General features: G+C 39.0%; 1 protein-coding gene across 2 annotated transcripts in view; it reads left to right on the top strand.

The window, feature by feature from the left end:
• The first annotated feature begins 274 nt into the window (after window positions 1-274).
• Window positions 275-20,981, top strand: part of kctd5b (potassium channel tetramerization domain containing 5b) — a 36,645-nt gene continuing 15,938 nt past the window's right edge. The window contains exon 1 of one of the 2 annotated variants that reach the window (XM_062055940.1): window positions 275-642. In XM_062055940.1, the coding sequence (XP_061911924.1) occupies window positions 421-642 (222 nt within the window). In that variant the 5' untranslated portion in view covers window positions 275-420. The remainder of the gene's footprint in view (window positions 643-20,981) is intronic. The other variant, XM_062055941.1, reaches the window with a different exon arrangement.

A 20,981-nucleotide genomic window follows, 5' to 3' on the forward strand; every position in this document is an offset into this window, starting at 1 on the left:
GACATCTTTAGTTTAAAGTCATATCCAACAATTGCGACAAAGACTTTTTACTGTCAACTGAGTTTCGTTTTTTTAATGATTTCTGCTGGTGGTGTGCCTCCGCATTTTTTTCAACGCAAAAAATGTGCCTTGGCTCAAAAAAGGTTGAAAAACACTGATCTACTTAATAAAAACACTCATGTTTGTAAAAATACGAAGATTAGAACTGAAAATATCGACTTTACCGCCTGAGTATCGATCTGATACGTCTAAATTACCATTGGTGCCGATATTACCGATGTGTGGATTGACCCTCCCACCCCTAGTGAGGAGTAGTGGTAGTGGAGCCCAGCGGCCACACTCTGCATATTTCCCGTCAGCCTCTCAGCAGACAGCCGAGCAGAGGCGAGGCAAAGGCGGAGGAGAAGACTGAGGCGAGGGATGGCAGAGAACAATTCCGAAGGCAGCGGCTCCGTTCACCGCCGGTGCTTGACCCACTCTCCGGTGGACAGAAACGTCCCCTCCGGCGATGGCTCGTCGAAGTGGATTCGGCTAAACGTCGGAGGGACTTATTTCTTAACAACCAGACAGACATTGTGTCGCGATCCCAAATCGTTTCTTTACAGGCTGAGCCAAGCGGACCCGGAGCTCGATTCCGACAAGGTAAATGCTAACCGTGCTAAGCTAGTTTGCCATCTCACTTGGGAGCGTACTTGGCTAGCTTGGCTGTTACTTTTCGATTAAAATTGCCTGTTTTGCTCGCTGGCAATGTTAACGGCCAGCCATTGGCCACTTGCTTTATTTTTGTGTCCAACCAACCCCCGTGGTTTTGTGGAATTCAATGTATCTGAATACCGTTCACTAAATTCGGATATATGTTTAAGCTAACTAGCATTAGCGCACAAGCTAGATACCTACAGTCACCACATGACCGGTTACTTTCTAAATCTATGTTTTCTACCGTCAAACATACATACATACATATGAATCATTTTTGGTGAATTGAAACAAGTGATGTGTTTAAACACGTTTTTTTTATTGCATGTGTATGGTGATAACGTCTATTGTGCACAGTAAGTGGGAACTTTCTCCTGACGAGGCCGATGCATTGCGTTACACACACTTCACAAACCAGCAAGCAAATGTCGTAAAACAAACAAAAAAAAGAAGCCATTACAATCGAAAATGTCCCCTTTTTAAAAAAGTTTAAATTCTCACCAAACTAGTGTTGTTAACGCTTATTGATATGGTATTACATTGTCATCAGGGGTGGAATGATTTGTTATAACGATGACGTGATCCGACTCTGAATTTATATTTGCCGATACTATTCAGGGACGATATATCTATGTTTTAAAACAGTGGTCCACAACCACCGATCCGGGGACCGGTACCGGTCCGTGACGCATTTGCTACCGGGCCGCAGAGAAACAATAAATAATTTATAAACAACTGCACTTTCTCCGACTTAACTTTCGCCTGTCCCACTAAACCAGTGTTTTTCAACCACTGCGCCGTGAGATACAGTCTGGTGTGCTGTGGGAGATTTATCTAATTTCTAGGGATGTCTGATATTGGCTTTTTGTCGATATCCGATATTCCGATATTGTCCAACTCATTAATTACGATACTGATATCAACCGATACCGATATCAACCGATACTGATGTATACAGTCGTGGAATTAACAAATTATTATGCCTAATTTGGACAACCAGGTATGGTGAAGATAAGGTCCTTTTCAAAAAATTTATAAAATAAAATAAAATTAATGAAAAAATAAATAAAAATAAAGTAAAACAATATAAAAACAGTTACATAGAAACTAGTAATTAATGAAAATGAGTAAAATTAACTGTTAAAGGTTAGTACTATTAGTGGACCAGCAGCACACACAATCATGTGTGCTTACAGACTGTATCCCTGCAGACTGTATTGATATATATTGATATATAATGTAGGAACCAGAATATTAATAACAAAGAAACAACCCTTTTGTGTGAATGAGTGTAAATGGGGGAGGGAGGTTTTTTGGGTTAGTGCACTAATTGTAAGTGTATCTTGTGTTTTTATGTTGATTTAAAAAAATAAAAACCCGATACCGATTATAAAAAAAACGATACAGATAATTTCCGATATTACATTTTAAAGCATTTATCGGCAGGCCGATATTATCGGCCTGCCGATATTATCGGCCTGCCGATATTATCGGACATCTCTACTAATTTCACATATTTGAGTTAAAAACATTTGCAAAAAAATATTTTTTGCAAACCAGTAATTATAGTCTGCAAATGATGTGTTGTTGTTGTTGAGTGTCGGTTGTTGTCTAGAGCTCGGCAGAGTAACCGTGTAATACTCTTCCGTATCAGTAGGTGGCAGCCGGTAGCTAATTGCTTTGTAAATGCAGGTAAAAAGGTGTCTTATGCTTAAACCAAAAATAAACAAAAGGTGAGTGCCCTTAAGAAAAGGCATTGAAGCTTAGGGAAGGCTATGCAGAACGAAACTAAAACTGAACTGGCTACAAAGTAAACAAAAACAGAATGCTGGACGACAGCAAAGACTTACTGTGGAGCAAAGACGGCGTCCACAATGTACATCCGAACATGACATGACAATCAACAATGTCCCCACAAAGAAGGATGAAAACAACTGAAATATTCTTGATTGCTAAAACAAAGTCGATGCGGGAAATATCGCTCAAAGGAAGACATGAAACTGCTACAGGAAAATACCAAAAAAAGAGAAAAAGACACCAAAATAGGAGCGCAAGACAAGAACTAAAACAATACACAGAGGAAAACAGCAAAAAACTCAAAATAAGTCATGGCATGATGTGACAGGTGGTGACAGTACACCTACTTTGAGACAAGAGCTATATTGATGCATGGTGGGTTATGGTTTAAAGTCATATCCAACAACTGCTACAACGACTTCTAACTGTCAACTGAGTTTATGATTTCTGCTGGTGGTGTGCCTCTGGATTTTTGCAATGCAAAAAATGTGCCTTGGCTCAAAAAAGGTTGAAAAACTGCACTAGACACACCAATAAGCCTGTTTATAGATGTACAATAAACCTCCTCATAGGAAGTTGCCATTTGTTATATTCTTATAGCTTTGTGACATGATACAATGCACATTAATGAACATATAAAATATAAATCTGACAGATTGTAGCCAAAGGCTGATTTCCATCTGCATCTCATTGCAAAGAAACAAGCCCAGGGCTCCCACTAATTCAGCGTTATAGTGGGTTGTATTTTTAATGCACTTTTTTAGCTGTAATTTTATCTGGCACAAGTGGAAAGCCGGTCCCTGAAAATAATGCCTACATTAAACCCGTCCGTGGTACAAAAAAGGTTGGGACCACTGTTTTAAACCGTACATTCCGAAACAATTCAGTCAGTTGAAATCCATTCAGTAACTTTCTAGCAAAACAAAGCATCCAATGTGACGGAAATAGATACTGGACACTGCAAGTGAAGTTTCATATATTCCTGTTATTTCTTGTAAGGAAATAGGATATACATGAATTATGGATACAAGCAAGTAAACAATTAATGGCCAATGCATTATTTAAATAAGGTGCAACCAACACCTAAGGTTGAATTAACAAAAGGAAACCTTTTCTGCTCACATGTTACATTTTCAAGCAATTTTCAATAAAACTACAGTTACCAACATTTTAACAGTAGATTTACCAGCTAAATAAAGTTCCCTGACTCGGCCATACAGTATCTGTTCTCTGCCCTGGCATCGCCAACGACGGACAGTGTACCAGGTTTGTGGAAACATGTATGTCCCCTCATCCCTGTTTATGGTGTTGGCCCCTCGCTACTTAATTTCCATTGCCTCCTTCATCCATCTCTTGTATTTATTTGTTTCTGATGAAATAACTTCTCCTTGGGTGGCAGTTGTTGTGTTCCGGAAGTCAGTGTGTCGCCGTAACTTGCTCTGCTGTCACTTCCGTTGTGTCGGTCGCGTCCTTTGTGGCTTAAAGTTGAGTTGTGGCTTTATATTATTGTGTTGTGTCGTCTGTCTTTGTTGTGGCTTTTGCAATGGTGCCGTAGCTGAAAGTTTTTGTGTTGTAATTTATGATATTGTCTAGTGGCGCTTGCATTTGTCGTGACCTTTCTCGACCACCATAGCTATCCGCCATTTTTGTTTTGATGACGCTACAGACGGACGCGCACGCAGATTTTTAAAAGTGGTAAACGTCATATAAAGTCTGCCATTCATAAATCCAATGTTTTTTCTTTTCTGGTATCGATAAAAGCGATCGATTCCATTTCAAAACGATGTGGGATCGATGCCTATCTTCCGGAAGGCAAACTAGCTGAGCATAGATTGATGTAATAGAAATTTAGGAACAACATTTATATATTGATTAATCGTTACACTCCTAATTGTAATGCTTTACTGTCATTTTAAAGTGCATCGACTCACTGGCTTCAATTGACTCCTTTGAAATCTCGATCACTTTGCTTCAATATTACTGGCTCTCAGCAAACAGCCTGGTGGCAAGGCTCCCACCACTAGTAAAGAAGTCATTGCCAAGTGGGAAGAGGTGCTCCTCTCTCCCTTCAATGGCCTCCACAAGCAGGAGCCTCTGTTTGTGCATCTGCTGCTTTTGAATAGCAAGCAGCCTGTGGGGCTTTTTAAACCTCCTGAGCAGAACCGTCAAACACAACGAATTAGTGTCCACATATACACAGAGTGTGTGTGTGTGTGTGTGTGTGTGTGTTTGACACACTTTTTGTATTTGCTGCTCATTTAGCACCTCCTATTATGATTGTTTTTGTCTTGCTTTCATAATCTGCCCTAGTTTAAGAGCGTAGCCTTTCAGTGCAAATATTTAAATCTCCCTTTTAATCTGTTTACTTTTGGGTCAGTTTATACTTCAATAAGCTGCAAATCATGTCTATCCCGTGTCTTAAGCGCGTATCAGAGGAACCTTTGGCCATTACTGTCCCTCTCTCATTTCTGAGTGCTGATTTAGGAGAGTGATTCATATGTAAAGGTTTATTAGTGGACACGCTATCACTTGCCGCCTTGTCCTCAATGATATACACCAAGTTACACACCTTGAGTGTTTACAATAGAGCCTTCACACACACACACTGACTGGATACATTAGTTCTGAGATCCAGGACGAGAGCTTGATAATATAATTGTAACCCTCAACGTCTCGCTTACAGTAGAACCTTACAGTATGACACAGACCAGCTTCTCATTTGAAGTTATTTATTTTAGTTTCCCCATATTTAAGAATGGAATTTGAAACTGTATATTCCACGGTCAGGGGCTACAGTATGTTGACGCTGCAGGGTAGAATGTCCAATTCTGATTTTTTTTGTCGAATCGATCTTTTTTTAAAAAAATGCGATGTCTAATGTGAACACAATCTGACCAGCGTGCAGGCATGACGTCACCCACGCTGCAGTGTTTACAGAAGTAAACATGGCTCCTTTTCTAGTCCTGGCGTATCTGTGGCAATTTAAAGGATTTAGTGCAGATCAAAGATTAAGAAGGATTTTGGCTTTTGCAGTTTGTGGGACATTTGCGTCGACGTCCGCTCTGAAGAGCCTGTGGGCGAGCAGTCGCAGACAGGAGTGGTGGAACAATGACCCGAGTTCCTAAAGCATGTTATTTTTGGCAGAATTCTGCTAATTTGTCAACTGTTTATTATGCAACCATCTATTTTGGCAAATAATTATGCCCCTTAATGCTTTTTAAAGATGTCGGATGAACGCGACCGGATAGTTCAGACTGCACTAGCATAGGATACATATCTGCTTTATGTCCACATACGAAACAGGTCGAGGTCGTATTTGAAAAAACATTAAATTGTATTGTTCACATTGACATGAAAAAATCCGATACATGTCACATATGAGCAAAAAAAACAGAACTGACCTGCAGTGTCAACAAGGCCAAGATGATCCATCATAGATTTGATCTTTTGATGCACGCTGAACTCTTTCACAGGATTTTATAACATATGTGATGGCTGTGCACATTTTTGCTTGCATGATCTTTAGAGCTGCAACTAACAATTATTTTGATGGTCGACGAGTCATCGACTATCTTAATGATTAGTTGACTACTTATTATCAAGCATATACATAGTCACTGGGTCTAATTTAGCCATCTGCTTTTAAATTCAGTGTGAGATATTTTTAGGCATGCGCTTACGAACAAAAAAGATTACTTATTAATTCATAAATATTTATTTACACTAACTATGCTTAGGGTTGGGTATCGTTTGAATTCGAACGATTCCGATACCGATTCCGGTTCTTTGTTTCGATTCCGATTCCTGACGATCCTCGATTCCGATTCTTTTAAGAGGCAGGGTCAAAATAAAGTTGAGGATATTTTAAATGAGCTAGCTAAGCTACAGTCTTTCTGAATGAAATAGTCTGACATTCTCCATCAATTTTAATTCTATTAACTTTTTATGAACTTTACTATAAATTCCTCACAGGGCTGTTTTCAACTAGAATATAAATATAAAATCTATGAACTTGAATATAAATATTATAAATTATGAATACATTTCCCCAGGGGTACACTTTCCTCAAGAGAACTTTATTTTTGAAAACCTCATGAAAACACATTTACACACACAAGTGTATGATGCTGCAGGTACTTAAAAATGTTACCGTGCTCCCACTGATGGGCTAACCTGGTGCAGAAAAGCAAATAAACAATAAGAAACAACTTGCAAAACCCAGTCCAGATTAGCAGCAGGTACAGTATAAAATCAGAGACAGTTTTTGTTTAGGAAAATGACCATATTCGCCTTCTCAGGCAGGATGCGTGAGCGTTCTGGACAGATAGTGTCTCCTGCTGTGGAAAATACACGTTCGCTGGGTGTGGAAGAAGCTTGAACGCATAAATAGGAGAAAGCGCGATCTGACAGCAAAGGATAAGTCTTTTGTTGGTTCCACCGGACCACCACCATGCAGCAGGGTCGTCAGACATAAGTGTCGGTGGAACGTCCTGGTACATCTGCAGCTCTCTCTCCACTCGTTTCTTGATGGACATGGAGCTCTGTTATTTCTTTTTTTTTTGTAAAGTAAAGCCACACTTTCGACCGCCGACGCCCGCTATCCATGCTTAAGCTTGACTGACTCGCTCGGCTATGCTAACACCTCCGGCGGTGGGCGCTTCTTCGTTGGTGCTCAGCGGCTTCTTCTTCCGGTTCGGCTGACTTTTTTTTTTTTTTTTCTGGTCGGCGGACTGGGTATCGAAAATAGGAATCGAAATGTAAACTTTTGAACGATACCGGGAGAATCGGAAAGTTAGTCCCGGTTCCAATCGATACTCGATACTCGATACCCAACCCTAACTATGCTGCACATTCAGCTGTTACAAAAATTAAAATAATTATTACACATTTGTCCAATTAAAAGCAATTAAAAAGGATGGTTGAAATAGCAATAACAAACACAGAATTAGAATCAGAAATACTTTATTAATCCCAGAGGGGAAATACACATTTTCAGCACAACCCCATTCAAGATCCGACAAACATTACAGGGAGACAGAACAGGATCGCTGACGGGACTGCCAACTTCCGGCGCCCCTTACAAAATAGGTGAGATACAGGTAAACAATGGGGAGGTGAGAAGGAAAAAAAAATCGGTCTAAGCCTGGGCCCCTGGAGAGGGGGTCCAGACTGAGGCCAAGGGAAAAACAACTCATAGCTAGGGATGATACTCGAAACCGGTTTTCCTGGTTGTTCGATAAGAAAAGAACCGAGTCCTCGGACTCGAATCCCTTTTTGAGAACCGGTACCCGTTATCGAGACCACTATAGTAAAGAAAAAGAGTTGGTTCTTTATTCGAATCACTTGGAACGAATCCCGTCCCGACAAGAAATGCCCCGTGTGACATCACAAGAAGTGACGTCACGTAGTTCAGTCATTTGTCACGGTGGGATGCAGCGTGCTGCGGTTCGTTCCCGGGACGCAAAACTGACGGCTCCGGACGAAAGCGTGCAGGTAGGAGATGATTTATTTCTCATAAATCATACACATTACAACAGACAGGAACGAAACAAAAGGAAAGTGTGCCGTTCGCACGAGAAGCTAAAGCAAAAACTTACTTAGCACAGGAATACTAGAAGCTAAGGTAACTTTAGCACAGGAATTATGAGCTCGAAAACCAGAATGCCAACGTAACTGTTGCAAATGCAAACAATGAAGCCACGACGAGTGACCGGAAAAGGCAGGCTTAAATAGAGTCTCTGATGAGCACCAGGTGCGCGTACAAGGCAGGGGAAAATCATAAATAACCATGGTGACTAAAACAAACCCCCGAAGTGCACAAAACAACTAAGGAAGTCCAAAATTAACAGAACATAACTAAACAAAATATGATCCGACCACATCATAATACATCACAGTTTCATATCATTTCACTTTACAGGAGTAGGAAGAAGTAAAGCTTATTTAATCCTTCCCCTTTCCCACTTCATACATCATCATTTACTGACCTTTTTATAATAAAATATCTGTGAATTAGTATATACAACAGTTTTGTAATATGTAATTAATTAATTCAGTCATTATTAATATACTGAGATGAATAATATCTTATTTTCAATAAGGTTGAAAGTATTTCTCATAATTCTTCTTCTTTGTACTTTGTAAGCACTATTCATTTGAACAACCTCTTAAAGTGGATCATATCAGTACAATGTTTAACTTCTTTACTTAATCCATACCATCATTTAATTCCACATCATTTTAGCTGTTTGCAATTTTACCAAATCATCGAACTTTAATATTTTTGACTCAATAAAAAAAGTGTCTGTATGTTCTCTATATCCAACATTATGTATCAGTCTAATTACATTTTTTTGTAACACGTTTAACGAATGTAGTGCACATTTGTAGTTATTTCCCCACATTTCTGCACAATAACTCAGATATGGTAATACTATAGTAGCGAGCAGTAGAGAATGTGAAGTGATTTGTTAAACCAAATATTGTGTTTTTTTCCATATACAACAACCTATCTGGACTCGATAAGAGAATCGATAAGGAATCGGTTCGATAAGAGGATTCGATAATAGGCTCGAACTCGATAATTTCTTATCAAACATCATCCCTACTCATAGCCATAGCACATATCATACATCACAGCACACATACACACATGTAAGAGGGAAACATCAAAGAACACAAACGACATTAAAAGAGCAGAGGTGATGCAACCAGCCACTTCTACATACAGCTATGAATAAAAAGTAAAAAGAAACATATACACTGTGGTGGCCTCTGCGGTGTTCCACGCCATCGTCTGCTGGGGTGGAGGGAGCATGGCCAGAGACAGGAGCAGACCCAACAAAGCAACCAAGAGAGCCGACTCCACTCTCGGCCGCCCACTAACTCGGCCAGTGTCCAGTCCGCATGGATGAGCGAGGATGCGTCTAAGGAGACTGAGGTGTCCGATACCCGCTCATTCAGCCAAGACACTGTAAAGCTTGTCCGTTCCGGCACTCAGTGCAGCTCTGCAGCCCTGTCTCTTCATCTGCATCTCCTCCGGTCTCTCCAAATGGACTCTGGTGTGGCAAAGACCCAGCAGCTGGTCTACATGGCCAAAAGGCTCCTAGAAGACAGATCGCAGAAGTCACGAAAGTGCCACCTCTTGCCACACAGTCCCAAAAAGGCAAAACTATATATACATATATATATATATATATATATATATATATATATATATATATATATATATATATATATATATATATATATATATATATACGAAATTTCCTCATGGTAGTGCAGGATAAAAAAGCAATAAGGTGCATATATAAATAAATATATATATATATATATATATATATATATGTATATATATATATGTATAAAATAAATAACTATATATAAATATATATAAATAAATAAATAGATTACTGTACAGATAAATATATTGCACTTTTTCACATGCGTACACGTTTATGGATATATGTTATATTGTCTTTTTTATTCCAGCGAGTTAATCCATTTTGGGGGGGGTTGAGGGGATAATTTAATTATGATGCGTTTAAGAGTCTTACGGCCTGAGGGAAGAAGCTGTTACAGAACCTGGAGGTTCTGCTTCGGAGGATGCGGAACCTCTTTCTAGAGTCCAGCAGTGAAAACAGTCCTTGGTGGGGGTGGGAGGAGTCTTTGCAGATTTTCTGAGCCCTGGTCAGGCAGCGGCTTTTTGCAATCTCCTGGATAGGAGGAAGAGGAGTCCTGATGATCTTTTCCGCCGTCCTCACCACTCTCTGGAGAGACTTCCAGTCTGAGGCATTGCAGGCTCCAGTCCAGACAGAGATGCTGTTGGTCAGTAGGCTCTCTATAGTGCCTCTGTAGAATGTGGTGAGAATGGGGGGAGGGAGCTGTGCTCTTTTCATCCGACGCAAAAAGTGCATGCGCTGCTGAGCTCTTTTTACAAGAGCTCCGGTGTGTAGGGACCAGGTTATATTGTCATTTATCTGCACCCCCAGGAACTTGGTGCTGCTTACTATCTCCACCGCTGTGCCGTTGATGTAGAGTGGAGCTTGGCTGGACTGGTGCTTCTAACTAAACAAAACTATCTAACTAGTTATAAAAAAAACATGGGTTTTGTGATTATCGCCTGGCATTTTTATCAATATAATAAAATCAATATACAATTACTATTTATTGTCCATCCATCCATCCATCCATCCATTTTTTACCGCTTGTCCCGTTCTGGGTCGCGGGGAGTGCTGGAGCCTATCTCAGCTGCATTCGGGCAGATGGCGGTGTACACCCTGGACAAGTCGCCACCTATCATTGATTAATTCTCAAAACTTTAGCTATCCAATAGATTGTATGTTTAATTTTATAGTGTCAAGCGGTAGAAAATGGATGGATGAATGGATGGATGGATGGGGGTGTGTGTGAGTGTGTGTGAGTGTGCGCGCGCCTTTTTTCATTGTACTGCAAATTGACGCTGTACTTTAATCGATTTAGACAAAGTTTAGCTGCCAGACTTCGGCTAAAATGATAGTTATTTTTCACCCAACTTTGTCTCATGCTTGTTAACTAGCTAGCAAGGCACAGGCTAACAATCTTACCGAGTTCAGACTGCATCCTCCAGATGTCCGACATTGCCCCGCTTCAAATGCTCGCGTTTTACAAATGTATTGTCATAAAAACAAGATCTGCTTTGCAAAGGTGAGCAAGGTTTTGATGTTTTTAACAAGAATAAGAGGGAATTTTCCCTCACTTTACATATTCTAACCCCCAGTTTTGCTAACTTGCATCCCTCCAGAAAAACACGAGTGATGATGTCACCACTAAATGGACATTATTGTCGACAATGTTGACGAATCGTTGCGCGCCTAATAATCTTCTTAATGAGGATTTTTTGTTAGGCAGATTTCGCATTGTCCCATCGTGGCTTGCACTTGTGTTCCTATAATTGTGGCTGTTTTTTTGCAGTATTGTGTACAGCAAAAGAAGATGATATTCCTTTTTTTCCCCTTTTGAGCCAATGCAATATTGTTTTTTTGTTAAGGAGATGAGAGGTCCGTTGCTCAATCATGCAGGCTGACGTGCTTCCGTGGGACTCTTGAAACTGCATTATTCATGTTGTTGACTGGAGTCAGTATTGTACCTGGGGTTGGGCCAGGGGAGAAAGTGTAGGAGTCGCTGTCACGTGCATGGTGGTAACCACTGGAACTCTTTTATCATGTTTCAAATGGCATGTTGTCATGTGTATACATATAATTGTTTATGTTGCAAGAACCCACACAGAAAGAAGCAGGTCAAAATCAATGAGTGGATGCAAGAGATGCACCTCACAGATGCTTTTTGGAAACCGACTTTTCTCAAGACTACTCAAGCAGAGTCCTGGTGTTCCCGCTTTGAAAGCTGCATGAATTTTTCAAGCAGCCCATCACAAAAGATTTGTGTTCCTTTTAGCATTTTATTGTATGGTCTGAGCTCTTCTGCAGAACATGTAAGAGAAAGAGAGGGAGATGCGGCCACATTTAATGCTGAATTCAGTTTGAATGTCTTCCCTGAGCACATTGTGTTAAGCCATGTAAATATTTAACGGTGATCTTTTCTCCTATCCGTCCATCCTGTCTCAGTAAAAGCTTTGTGGTCATTCAAAGCTGATTTATTGTGGTTAATAGCCAGTTGTTTACATGTTTTAAATAGCTTACGGTTGATGTTGTTATCTACAAGATGAGCTAATTTGGTCTGTCTTCGTTTCCTCCCCTTTCTTTAATGTTCCAGGTTGCCGTGGTTCTTTGGCTGGACACCATAGCAATAAAACTATCTTTATCTTGATGACTTCAGAATGGAGCCGTCCATTTACAGACTTTTGGTTGTAAATGTTTACTAAATGTAGGGGTAAAAATGTAAAAGGGCCTCACCGTCCTACCTCTCATCTAAAGGTTTGTGTTTTTTGAAAGAAGAGGGCGCTTCATATAATCCTGCCTTGATGTAATGTGTGTATTATTTAAAAGATGTAGGCCTATTTGACTATGCCATTACCGCGTCTACTCCAGGGGGATTCTGGCTCCTACGCTACAAGGATCAGACTTCCACTTGGCTAAGTAGCTGCAGTCATGTGACTGAGAGGCTCCACTGCAACATCTTTAAACGCTCTTTCTGCACATGTCTCTTTTCTTCTGCATCCAACCATAATGCACCTTTCTCTATATTCCAGAGGCAGCAGTGTGTAAAGGCTTCCCTTTGATAGCGCTAATTGTTGGTGCACGCTGACAGAGTGACGTTTAGCTCGATCGAGGGATCGACTGTTGTGTCATGTCTTTAGATGGCCCATATCAACATCCGGTGCTTGATGCGTGCGGGTCACTGCATGTATGCAAAGGGGCTTCAGTGTCACCATCCTTTTAAGGGCCAACTACCAAATAAGTCATGTAATATGCCTGACCTACACTGAACTGACCTAAATCTACTTGTTGTGGGTGTTGACACATTTTTATATAATCTACTCTCTTTGGTTTTAGTGATTGGTTTTGTGCAGGAGAAGTCCAGCATGTTGATCTACACCGTATACCGAGTAGGTCAAAAGAAGATGTCATAGCTTGTCTACTGTAATCTTTTAATGGTTTTCCTGTGTGATTTGCTGGTTCAAATAGAGAATTATGGTCGCATTTAATGCAATTGCTGTCAGTGTTGAGTACCTTTCACATTTCAATCGACACAGTACCTGGGATCTCAACGCAACCAATTTCAGTACTTTTGTATGTTTAAATGTTAAAGGCCTACTGAAATGAATTTTTTTTATTTAAACGGGGATAGCAGATCTATTCTATGTGTCATACTTGATCATTTCGCGATATTGCCATATTTTTGCTGAAAGGATTTAGTATAGAACGACGATAAAGATTGCAACTTTTGGTATCTGATTAAAAAAAAGGCTTGCCTCTACCGGAAGTAGCGTGACGTAGTCAATTGAACATATACGCAAAGTTCCCTATTGTTTACAATGATGGCCGCATGAAGTGAGAGAGATTCGGACCGAGAAAGCGACAATTTCCCCATTAATTTGAGCGAGGATGAAAGATTTGTGGATGAGTAAAGTGCAAGTGAAGGACTAGTGGGGAGTTGAAGCTATTCAGATAGGGAAGATGCTGTGAGAGCCGGGGGTGACCTGATATTCAGCTGGGAATGACTACAACAGTAAATAAACACAAGACATATATATACTCTATTAGCCACAACACAACCAGGCTTATATTTAATATGCCACAAATTAATCCTGCATAAAAACACCTGCGTGTTTGTTATGCTAGCTCCTAGCTCCTCTGCCAGCTCCTAGCTCCATAGAACACGCCAATACAATTCAAACACCTGATCAACACACACAATCACTCAGCCCAAAAGACCGTTCACCTAACCCAAGGTTCATAAAGCTTATATATTTTTAAAAAGTTACGTACGTGACGCGCACATACGGTCAAGCTATCAAATGTTTAGCAGCCAAGGCTGCATACTCACGGTACCTGATATTCAGCTGGGAATGACTACAACAGTAAATAAACACAAGACATATATATACTCTATTAGCCACAACACAACCAGGCTTATATTTAATATGCCACAAATTAATCCTGCATAAAAACACCTGCGTGTTTGTTACGCTAGCTCCTAGCTCCTCTGCTAGCTCCTAGCTCCATAGAACACGCCAATACAATTCAAACACCTGATCAACACACACAATCACTCAGCCCAAAAGACCGTTCACCTAACCCAAGGTTCATAAAGCTTATATATTTTTAAAAAGTTACGTACGTGACGCGCACATACGGTCAAGCTATCAAATGTTTAGCAGCCAAGGCTGCATACTCACGGTACCTGATATTCAGCTGGGAATGACTACAACAGTAAATAAACACAAGTCATATATATACTCTATTAGCCACAACACAACCAGGCTTATATTTAATATGCCACAAATTAATCCTGCATAAAAACACCTGCGTGTTTGTTATGCTAGCTCCTAGCTCCTATGCTAGCTCCTAGCTCCATAGAACACGCCAATACAATTCAAACACCTGATCAACACACACAATCACTCAGCCCAAAAGACCGTTCACCTAACCCAAGGTTCATAAAGCTTATATATTTTAAAAAAGTTACGTACATACGCAAAAAAAAGTTGCGCACATACGGTCAAGCGATCAAATGTTTAGAAGCCAAAGCTGCATACTCACAGTAGCACGTCGGCGTCTTTGTCATCCAAATCAAAGTAATGCTGGTAAGAGTCTGTGTTGTCCCAGTTCTCTACAGGCGTCTGTGTATCGAAGTCAAAAGTCCTCTTGGTTAGAGTCTCTGTTATCCGAGTTCTTCCATCTTGACTGCATCTTCCGGGAATGTAAACAAAGAAGCGCCGGCTGTGTACTGTTGTTGCTGACTACGTTCGAAAAATACGTCCATTTCGCACCGACAACTTTCTTCTTTGCTTGCTCAGCTTCCTTCTCCATAATGCAATGAACATGATTGCAACAGATTCACGAACACAGATGTCCAGAATACTGTGGAATTATGAAATGAAAACAGAGCTTTTTCGTATTGGCTTCAATGTGGAAGGCATATCCGTGTTCCCCGGGTTACGTCACGTGCATACGGCATCCTCAGAGGCGTTTCGAACCGGAAGTTTAGCGGCAAATTTAAAATGTCACTTTATAAGTTAACCCGGCCGTATTGGCATGTGTTATAATGTTAAGATTTCATCATTGATATATAAACTATCAGACTGCGTGGTCGGTAGTAGTGGGTTTCAGTAGGCCTTTAATTGTGAGTACCTTTCACATTTCAATTGACACGGTACTTGGGAACTCAACTAACCAATTTTCAGTACTTTTGTGTGTTTAAATGTGAAATGTTTAAAAAACTATTCTTTTAGCTGTTTGCATCAGCTATGTGCTCTTTTGTATCCTCCTTTGTGTGCTTTAACCTCTTAAGGGCCAAGCTGTTTGTTTACATGCTTTTTATTTTATTTCTCTTTGCTATTTGGGCTTATTGGACCCTAATTAGAATAAAAACTAAGAATCATCTTTTGATATGATGTACTTAGTCCATAAGTACACAAATGTGTACTTCATGTTTAGTGACATGCTAATTCTTATTTTTACACTTTTTTTCCCCTCCAAAGTCCATTGTATGTTTTGCTCTTCTGACACCACCAGATGGCAGTATAAATGTCCACATAAGTGGCCATAACACCCCAATTCAGTAGTGTACACAATTTTGGAAATAAGAACTAAAAGGTGCTGTCTTTAGAGGTTGTTTCCCTCTTGTTTTCATGTGTGTTTACATTATTTTTGTGAATCTGCCCCAGAGCTTTAATAATTTCCCCATTGTGGGATGAATAAAGTCTATCCTAACTTAACATTCCACACTAAGCTGTGCTGTCCAATTACCTTGTTTTCTTATATTCTCATTTGTAAGTACTGTACACTACTGTATTATGTAAAGTAGACTTTGCATGCAAGGCGTTAGATGGCTGTAGTGTATAGACTACAATGTGCTGCCTTACCCAGAAAGTAGTCTTTGCCCTTAAGCTGAACGTGCCAGTCTTTTCTTTTGTTAAGCCCTAAAAAGTGTTTAATCTGTAAGTGTTGTATTTGTTACACACCAGCTGTTTGATTGTTAACATGCATCTTAGTTGTAGTTTTCATTACAAAAAATCTGGAAGTGTTAAAACTGCCATGTAAAATCGCTAATGCTAATCAGTAGCATGTCTATGTCAAATCCAATACAAATTAGCATAGAGCGAGCACATTTAAAAAATAAAAATTGAGCTTTACTCTACTTATGAGCGCCATTTTCTTGCTTTGTTGGCATGGAAATTTGTAACATTACCTATGGGCACTCCGCTCTGAGTGACTGATTGCTTGTTTGCCAGCCGAGTGCTTGAGCCGGTGCCCAATCTGCAACCGGCCGTGATGTCATGTGCAACAAGGGTTTTGAAATGTGGTACCGTTTTGATTTTACGTGAATCAGGACCGACAGACTTTGGTCGGTACTTATAAAAATAATCAATTCAGTACCTATCCCTATTGCTTGGATTTACATGACATCCCTTCCGGCTCACGTTCCGCTCATCAAATATGTCTGGTGGTCAAGCGAGTGTCTGTTCTCAATGGGTACTCGGCGCCATTTGACCCAAATAAGTTGTAGACTTCAATGCTTTTCCAAGTTTTCATCTGTTTTGTCGCGAAAAATGACATCTGGAACACAAGATAGTTTGACTAGTCTGCAAACGCAACCGACAGATAATGTTTGAGATCACACGACTAATCTTTTTTTGATAAAGTAAAGGGATAGATTACATTGCATAGTTCGATTTTTTTGCTCGTTTCTGCTGTAAGTGGTAAGATCAAGGCCACTTGCACGCTGCCTGCTGCACAACATCCATCTTGGCCTGGTTGACCGCCACTATTTTTCAATTCTGGGAAGAAGTCTGGTGACGGAATAGAAGCAATATGCAGTTTCCTGGGTGAGAGCACAGATGGCTAACTGTCGTTTAATACTACACGTATGAGGTGGAAGGAAACATTTTTGTCTGTGTTTGTATGTTTGTTACCATTATAACTAAAAACTAAGTAAGCAATATAGACAAAAATAAGATTTTTTTTTTCCTTTTTCCTGCTCCATTTTTGTAACTACAGTATCCACTAAGCTACAAGGTTGTGGAATTGACCATTATATGGCAGTGCTTGGCTTTGGTAGAGGTCTACTATAGAGCCAAAACACTGCCAGTAAGATTTGGTATCACAAAAAAACAGGCATTGTAGAAAAAGTTGTGTTGTCACCGAAACAAATGAAAAGAAATAAAACATTTTGGGGGGATTTTTTTTAAATAAAGCGGTAGAAAATCGATGGATGAATGGACATGTTTTAGATATTCCTATTCTTGTACACGATACACTTTGTTTTTGTTTGTTTCAAAGGTTTTTATGTTCAACTATTTTTTTCACATTCGCTTCTCTTTATTACAATTTAGTTTTTCTTTTTTTTTTTTTTTCAGTCAGTCAAACTAATGGCCGTGCTTACAACAAGTATACCCGGAAGCAGTTTTACTAGACTTGGGCATGCAGGTAAAACACCGTAGAAGAAGACGGGAGGACCAGTGCGTCTAAATCATGCGTAAAGGGGAACTGCACTTATTTTTTGAATTTTGCTTATCATTCACATTTTTTATGTAAGACAAGAACACATATGTTTTTATTTTTTTATGCATTGTAAATAATAAATAAAGGCGGTCAAAAGCCTCCTTACAATAGAGTGTATGGGAGCTGTTCTATTCTGCCTATGAAGCCCTGAAAAGAACATCCAAACACCTTCATTAAGGTTTTATATACATGCTGTAAGTATATATGTAATGTAGTAACAGGCACATTCATAATATTTAATATTTACATAATTTGCTCATTTTAGAATATGCAGCGCATTATTTAAAAAACTCATCTCAAATACATCACTGATTAAAACTCACTGCAGACTTCATGAGAGCCAACAAACATAATTAAAACATCACTTAATGTACATTGTCTGCTGTCATTAGATTGCCAACTGATAGAAATCTTGTTATATTCCAGTTTAGATGAAGAATGACTCATAGTTCTCACAAAGTAAACAAGGGTGGAACCAACCGTTTTTTTGTGTCGTCTTTTTGCCATTCCCGGGTCTAAATTGGCTGTTAAAGTGTACCAAGTTGTCGGATTACATCCTCATCCTTCTACTATCGAGGTGAGAGGCATTATTTAAGATCTACAATAAACTTCCACGAGCAAGGAAGCGAGAAAGCAGCTGACCAGTTGATATTGTCATTATAGGCACACAAGCTTAGTTAACACAGCGCCGCTATATATAGTTTGTGTGCATTAGCGCTTATAATAATAATATCACTAATACTTGGTTAACTGCTGCTGGAATTTTAATTTTCCTGAGGGAACTCTCCTGAAGGAATCAATAAAGTACTATCTATCTATCTATCTATCTATCTATCTATCTATCTATCTATCTATCTATCTATCTATCTATCTATCTATCTATCTATCTATCTATCTATCTATCTATCTATCTATCTATCTATCTATCTATCTATCTATCTATCTATCTATCTATCTATCTATCTATCTATCTATCTATCTTAATATTCAAGTCTCGAAATGGAAATGGAGTATTATTGGTGGTGTTTGGATGATTATTTATTGGATTTAATGGGTGTATTTAGAGCCTCTCGGTCCTCCCGTCTTCTAAAGTGTTATACCTGCAAGCCCAAGTCTAGTAAAACTGCTTCCGGGTAAACTTGTCGTAAGCCCTGCCCCTATGTCAAATCAACGCCATTAGTTTGAAATTGTAAAAAAAGAAGCGAAAACAAAAAATAAAGAAACAAAAGTAAAAAATGGTAAAAAAAAAAAAAAAAAAGGTGTACAAAAATATGAATATTGGCATCAAAAACATGTCTTGATTCAAAAAAATATCCACCAAAAATATTGTAATTTTTTAATGTTTGTGTTTATTTGTTGTCTAAACTTTTTTTGTGCAAATACAACTTTTTCTACAATGTTAATTTTCTTTTCTTCTTTTTTATTTTTCCTTTTTTTTCCGATGCCAGATTTTACTGGCAGTGTTTTGGCTCCATAGTCCACACTCTAAAGAGGGCTATTGTTGGACACTGAGGTTGAAACATTATTTTTAAAACTTAAGAACCTAAAATTCTGGGTTTTGTACAAATAAGAAGCGGTTTGGTTCGTAAAATCTTCTTATTAAATAATTCTCTCTTATGGGCCCACCCCTTTGTATTTTTTTCCCAGTTCTCCCCTGCCACGGCCCCCTCAAGGCCAGCCTCTTGTTTTTAATTAAAAACACCGTTGTGTACATGGGACCATATCAGAGCCCCCATGAACAGCTTTGTCTGAACGAGGTTGTTAATGCTTCCCCATAGGAGCATCTCCTGTATGCTGAGGGGTTTCCAACACCATGGTCTAAATTTAGCAGTTGATACAAAGGAAGCAAACTGGAGTGCCTGCCTGTAAGATGTCTGTGTGTCTTATCAAAGGTTGACAGAATGTGTAGCAAATTAATATATTCAAAATTTAGGTCACTATACTGTTGATCATCAGTGATTCCAACTGGAAAACCCAAATGGTATTAGAAATATGATAGTGGGCAGTCATCCCACATTGAGCACCATTCGTCACAGAAATATTTAAAGGGGAACTGCACATTTTTGGGAATTTTGCCTATCATTATAAAAGACATGACAACTAATGTATTTTTTAATGCATTCTAAATAGTAAATAAAAGTCAGCTGACAATAGAGCCGCTCTATTTTGCATATAAAGCCCTTAAAAAAACATCCAAACACCTATTAAGGTTTTATATACTGTATATTAAGTATAGTTGTAATGTAGTAACAGGTACATTTATAATAACATTTAATATTTACGTATTTTGTTCATATAAGCATTCGCAACGCATTGATTAAAAAAAACGCAAAACAACTTTCGTATTTTTTTTTTTCAACATCACTGATTATTACTCACTCCAGACTTCATAAGAGCCAACAACCATAATAAAACAGCACTTACTGTGCAAGGTCTGCTGTCATTAGGATGCCCGACTGCTAGGATGTTCATATATTCCCCGTTTAGATGAAGAATGACTCATAATTATTGCGAAGAAAAGGGGGTTTTTGATTGATTGATTGAGACTTTTATTAGTAGGTTGCACAGTGAAGTACATATTCCGTACAATTGACCACTAAATGGTAACACCCGAATAAGTTTTTCAACTTGTTTAAGTCGGGGTCCACTTAAATTGATTCATGATACAGATATATACTATCATATATACTATCATCATTATACAGTCATCACACAAGATAATCACATTGAATTATTTACATTATTTACTATTTACTATTATTTACTATGAATTATTTACATTATTTATTATTTGGTAGAACCAAATGTGTCTTTTTGTGTCATTCTCGCCATTACCAGGTCTATATTGGCTGTCAAAGTGTACCAACTTGTCATAATCTGTCCTTATCTTTCTATCTAGGTAAGAAGCATGATTTATGATCTACAATAAAGTTTGACGAGCGAGGAAACGAGCAAGCAGCCAATCAGTCGATCATGTCAACATTGGCACACAAGCTAGTGATCACGGCACCGCCATAAATAGTTTATCTGCGTTTGCACTTATAATACCAATATCACTTAAACTGGGTTAATTTTTAAGTCACAAAATGTCAATGGATTATTGTTGGTGCTTTTTGGTTGTTTTTATATTTTTGGGCAGAATAGAGGAACTACCTTATTACTTTTATTTACGTTTACTTACAAGATAGAATGCAATGGTAAATGGGTTATACTTGTATAGCGCTTTTCTACCTTCAAGGTACTCGAAGAGTTTTGAGACTATTTCCACATTCACACACTTATGGCGGCCCATCAGGAGCAAAGGTGAAGTGTCTTGCTCAA

Source organism: Entelurus aequoreus, linkage group LG08, assembly GCF_033978785.1.
Source record: "Entelurus aequoreus isolate RoL-2023_Sb linkage group LG08, RoL_Eaeq_v1.1, whole genome shotgun sequence".
Classification (NCBI taxonomy): domain Eukaryota; kingdom Metazoa; phylum Chordata; class Actinopteri; order Syngnathiformes; family Syngnathidae; genus Entelurus; species Entelurus aequoreus.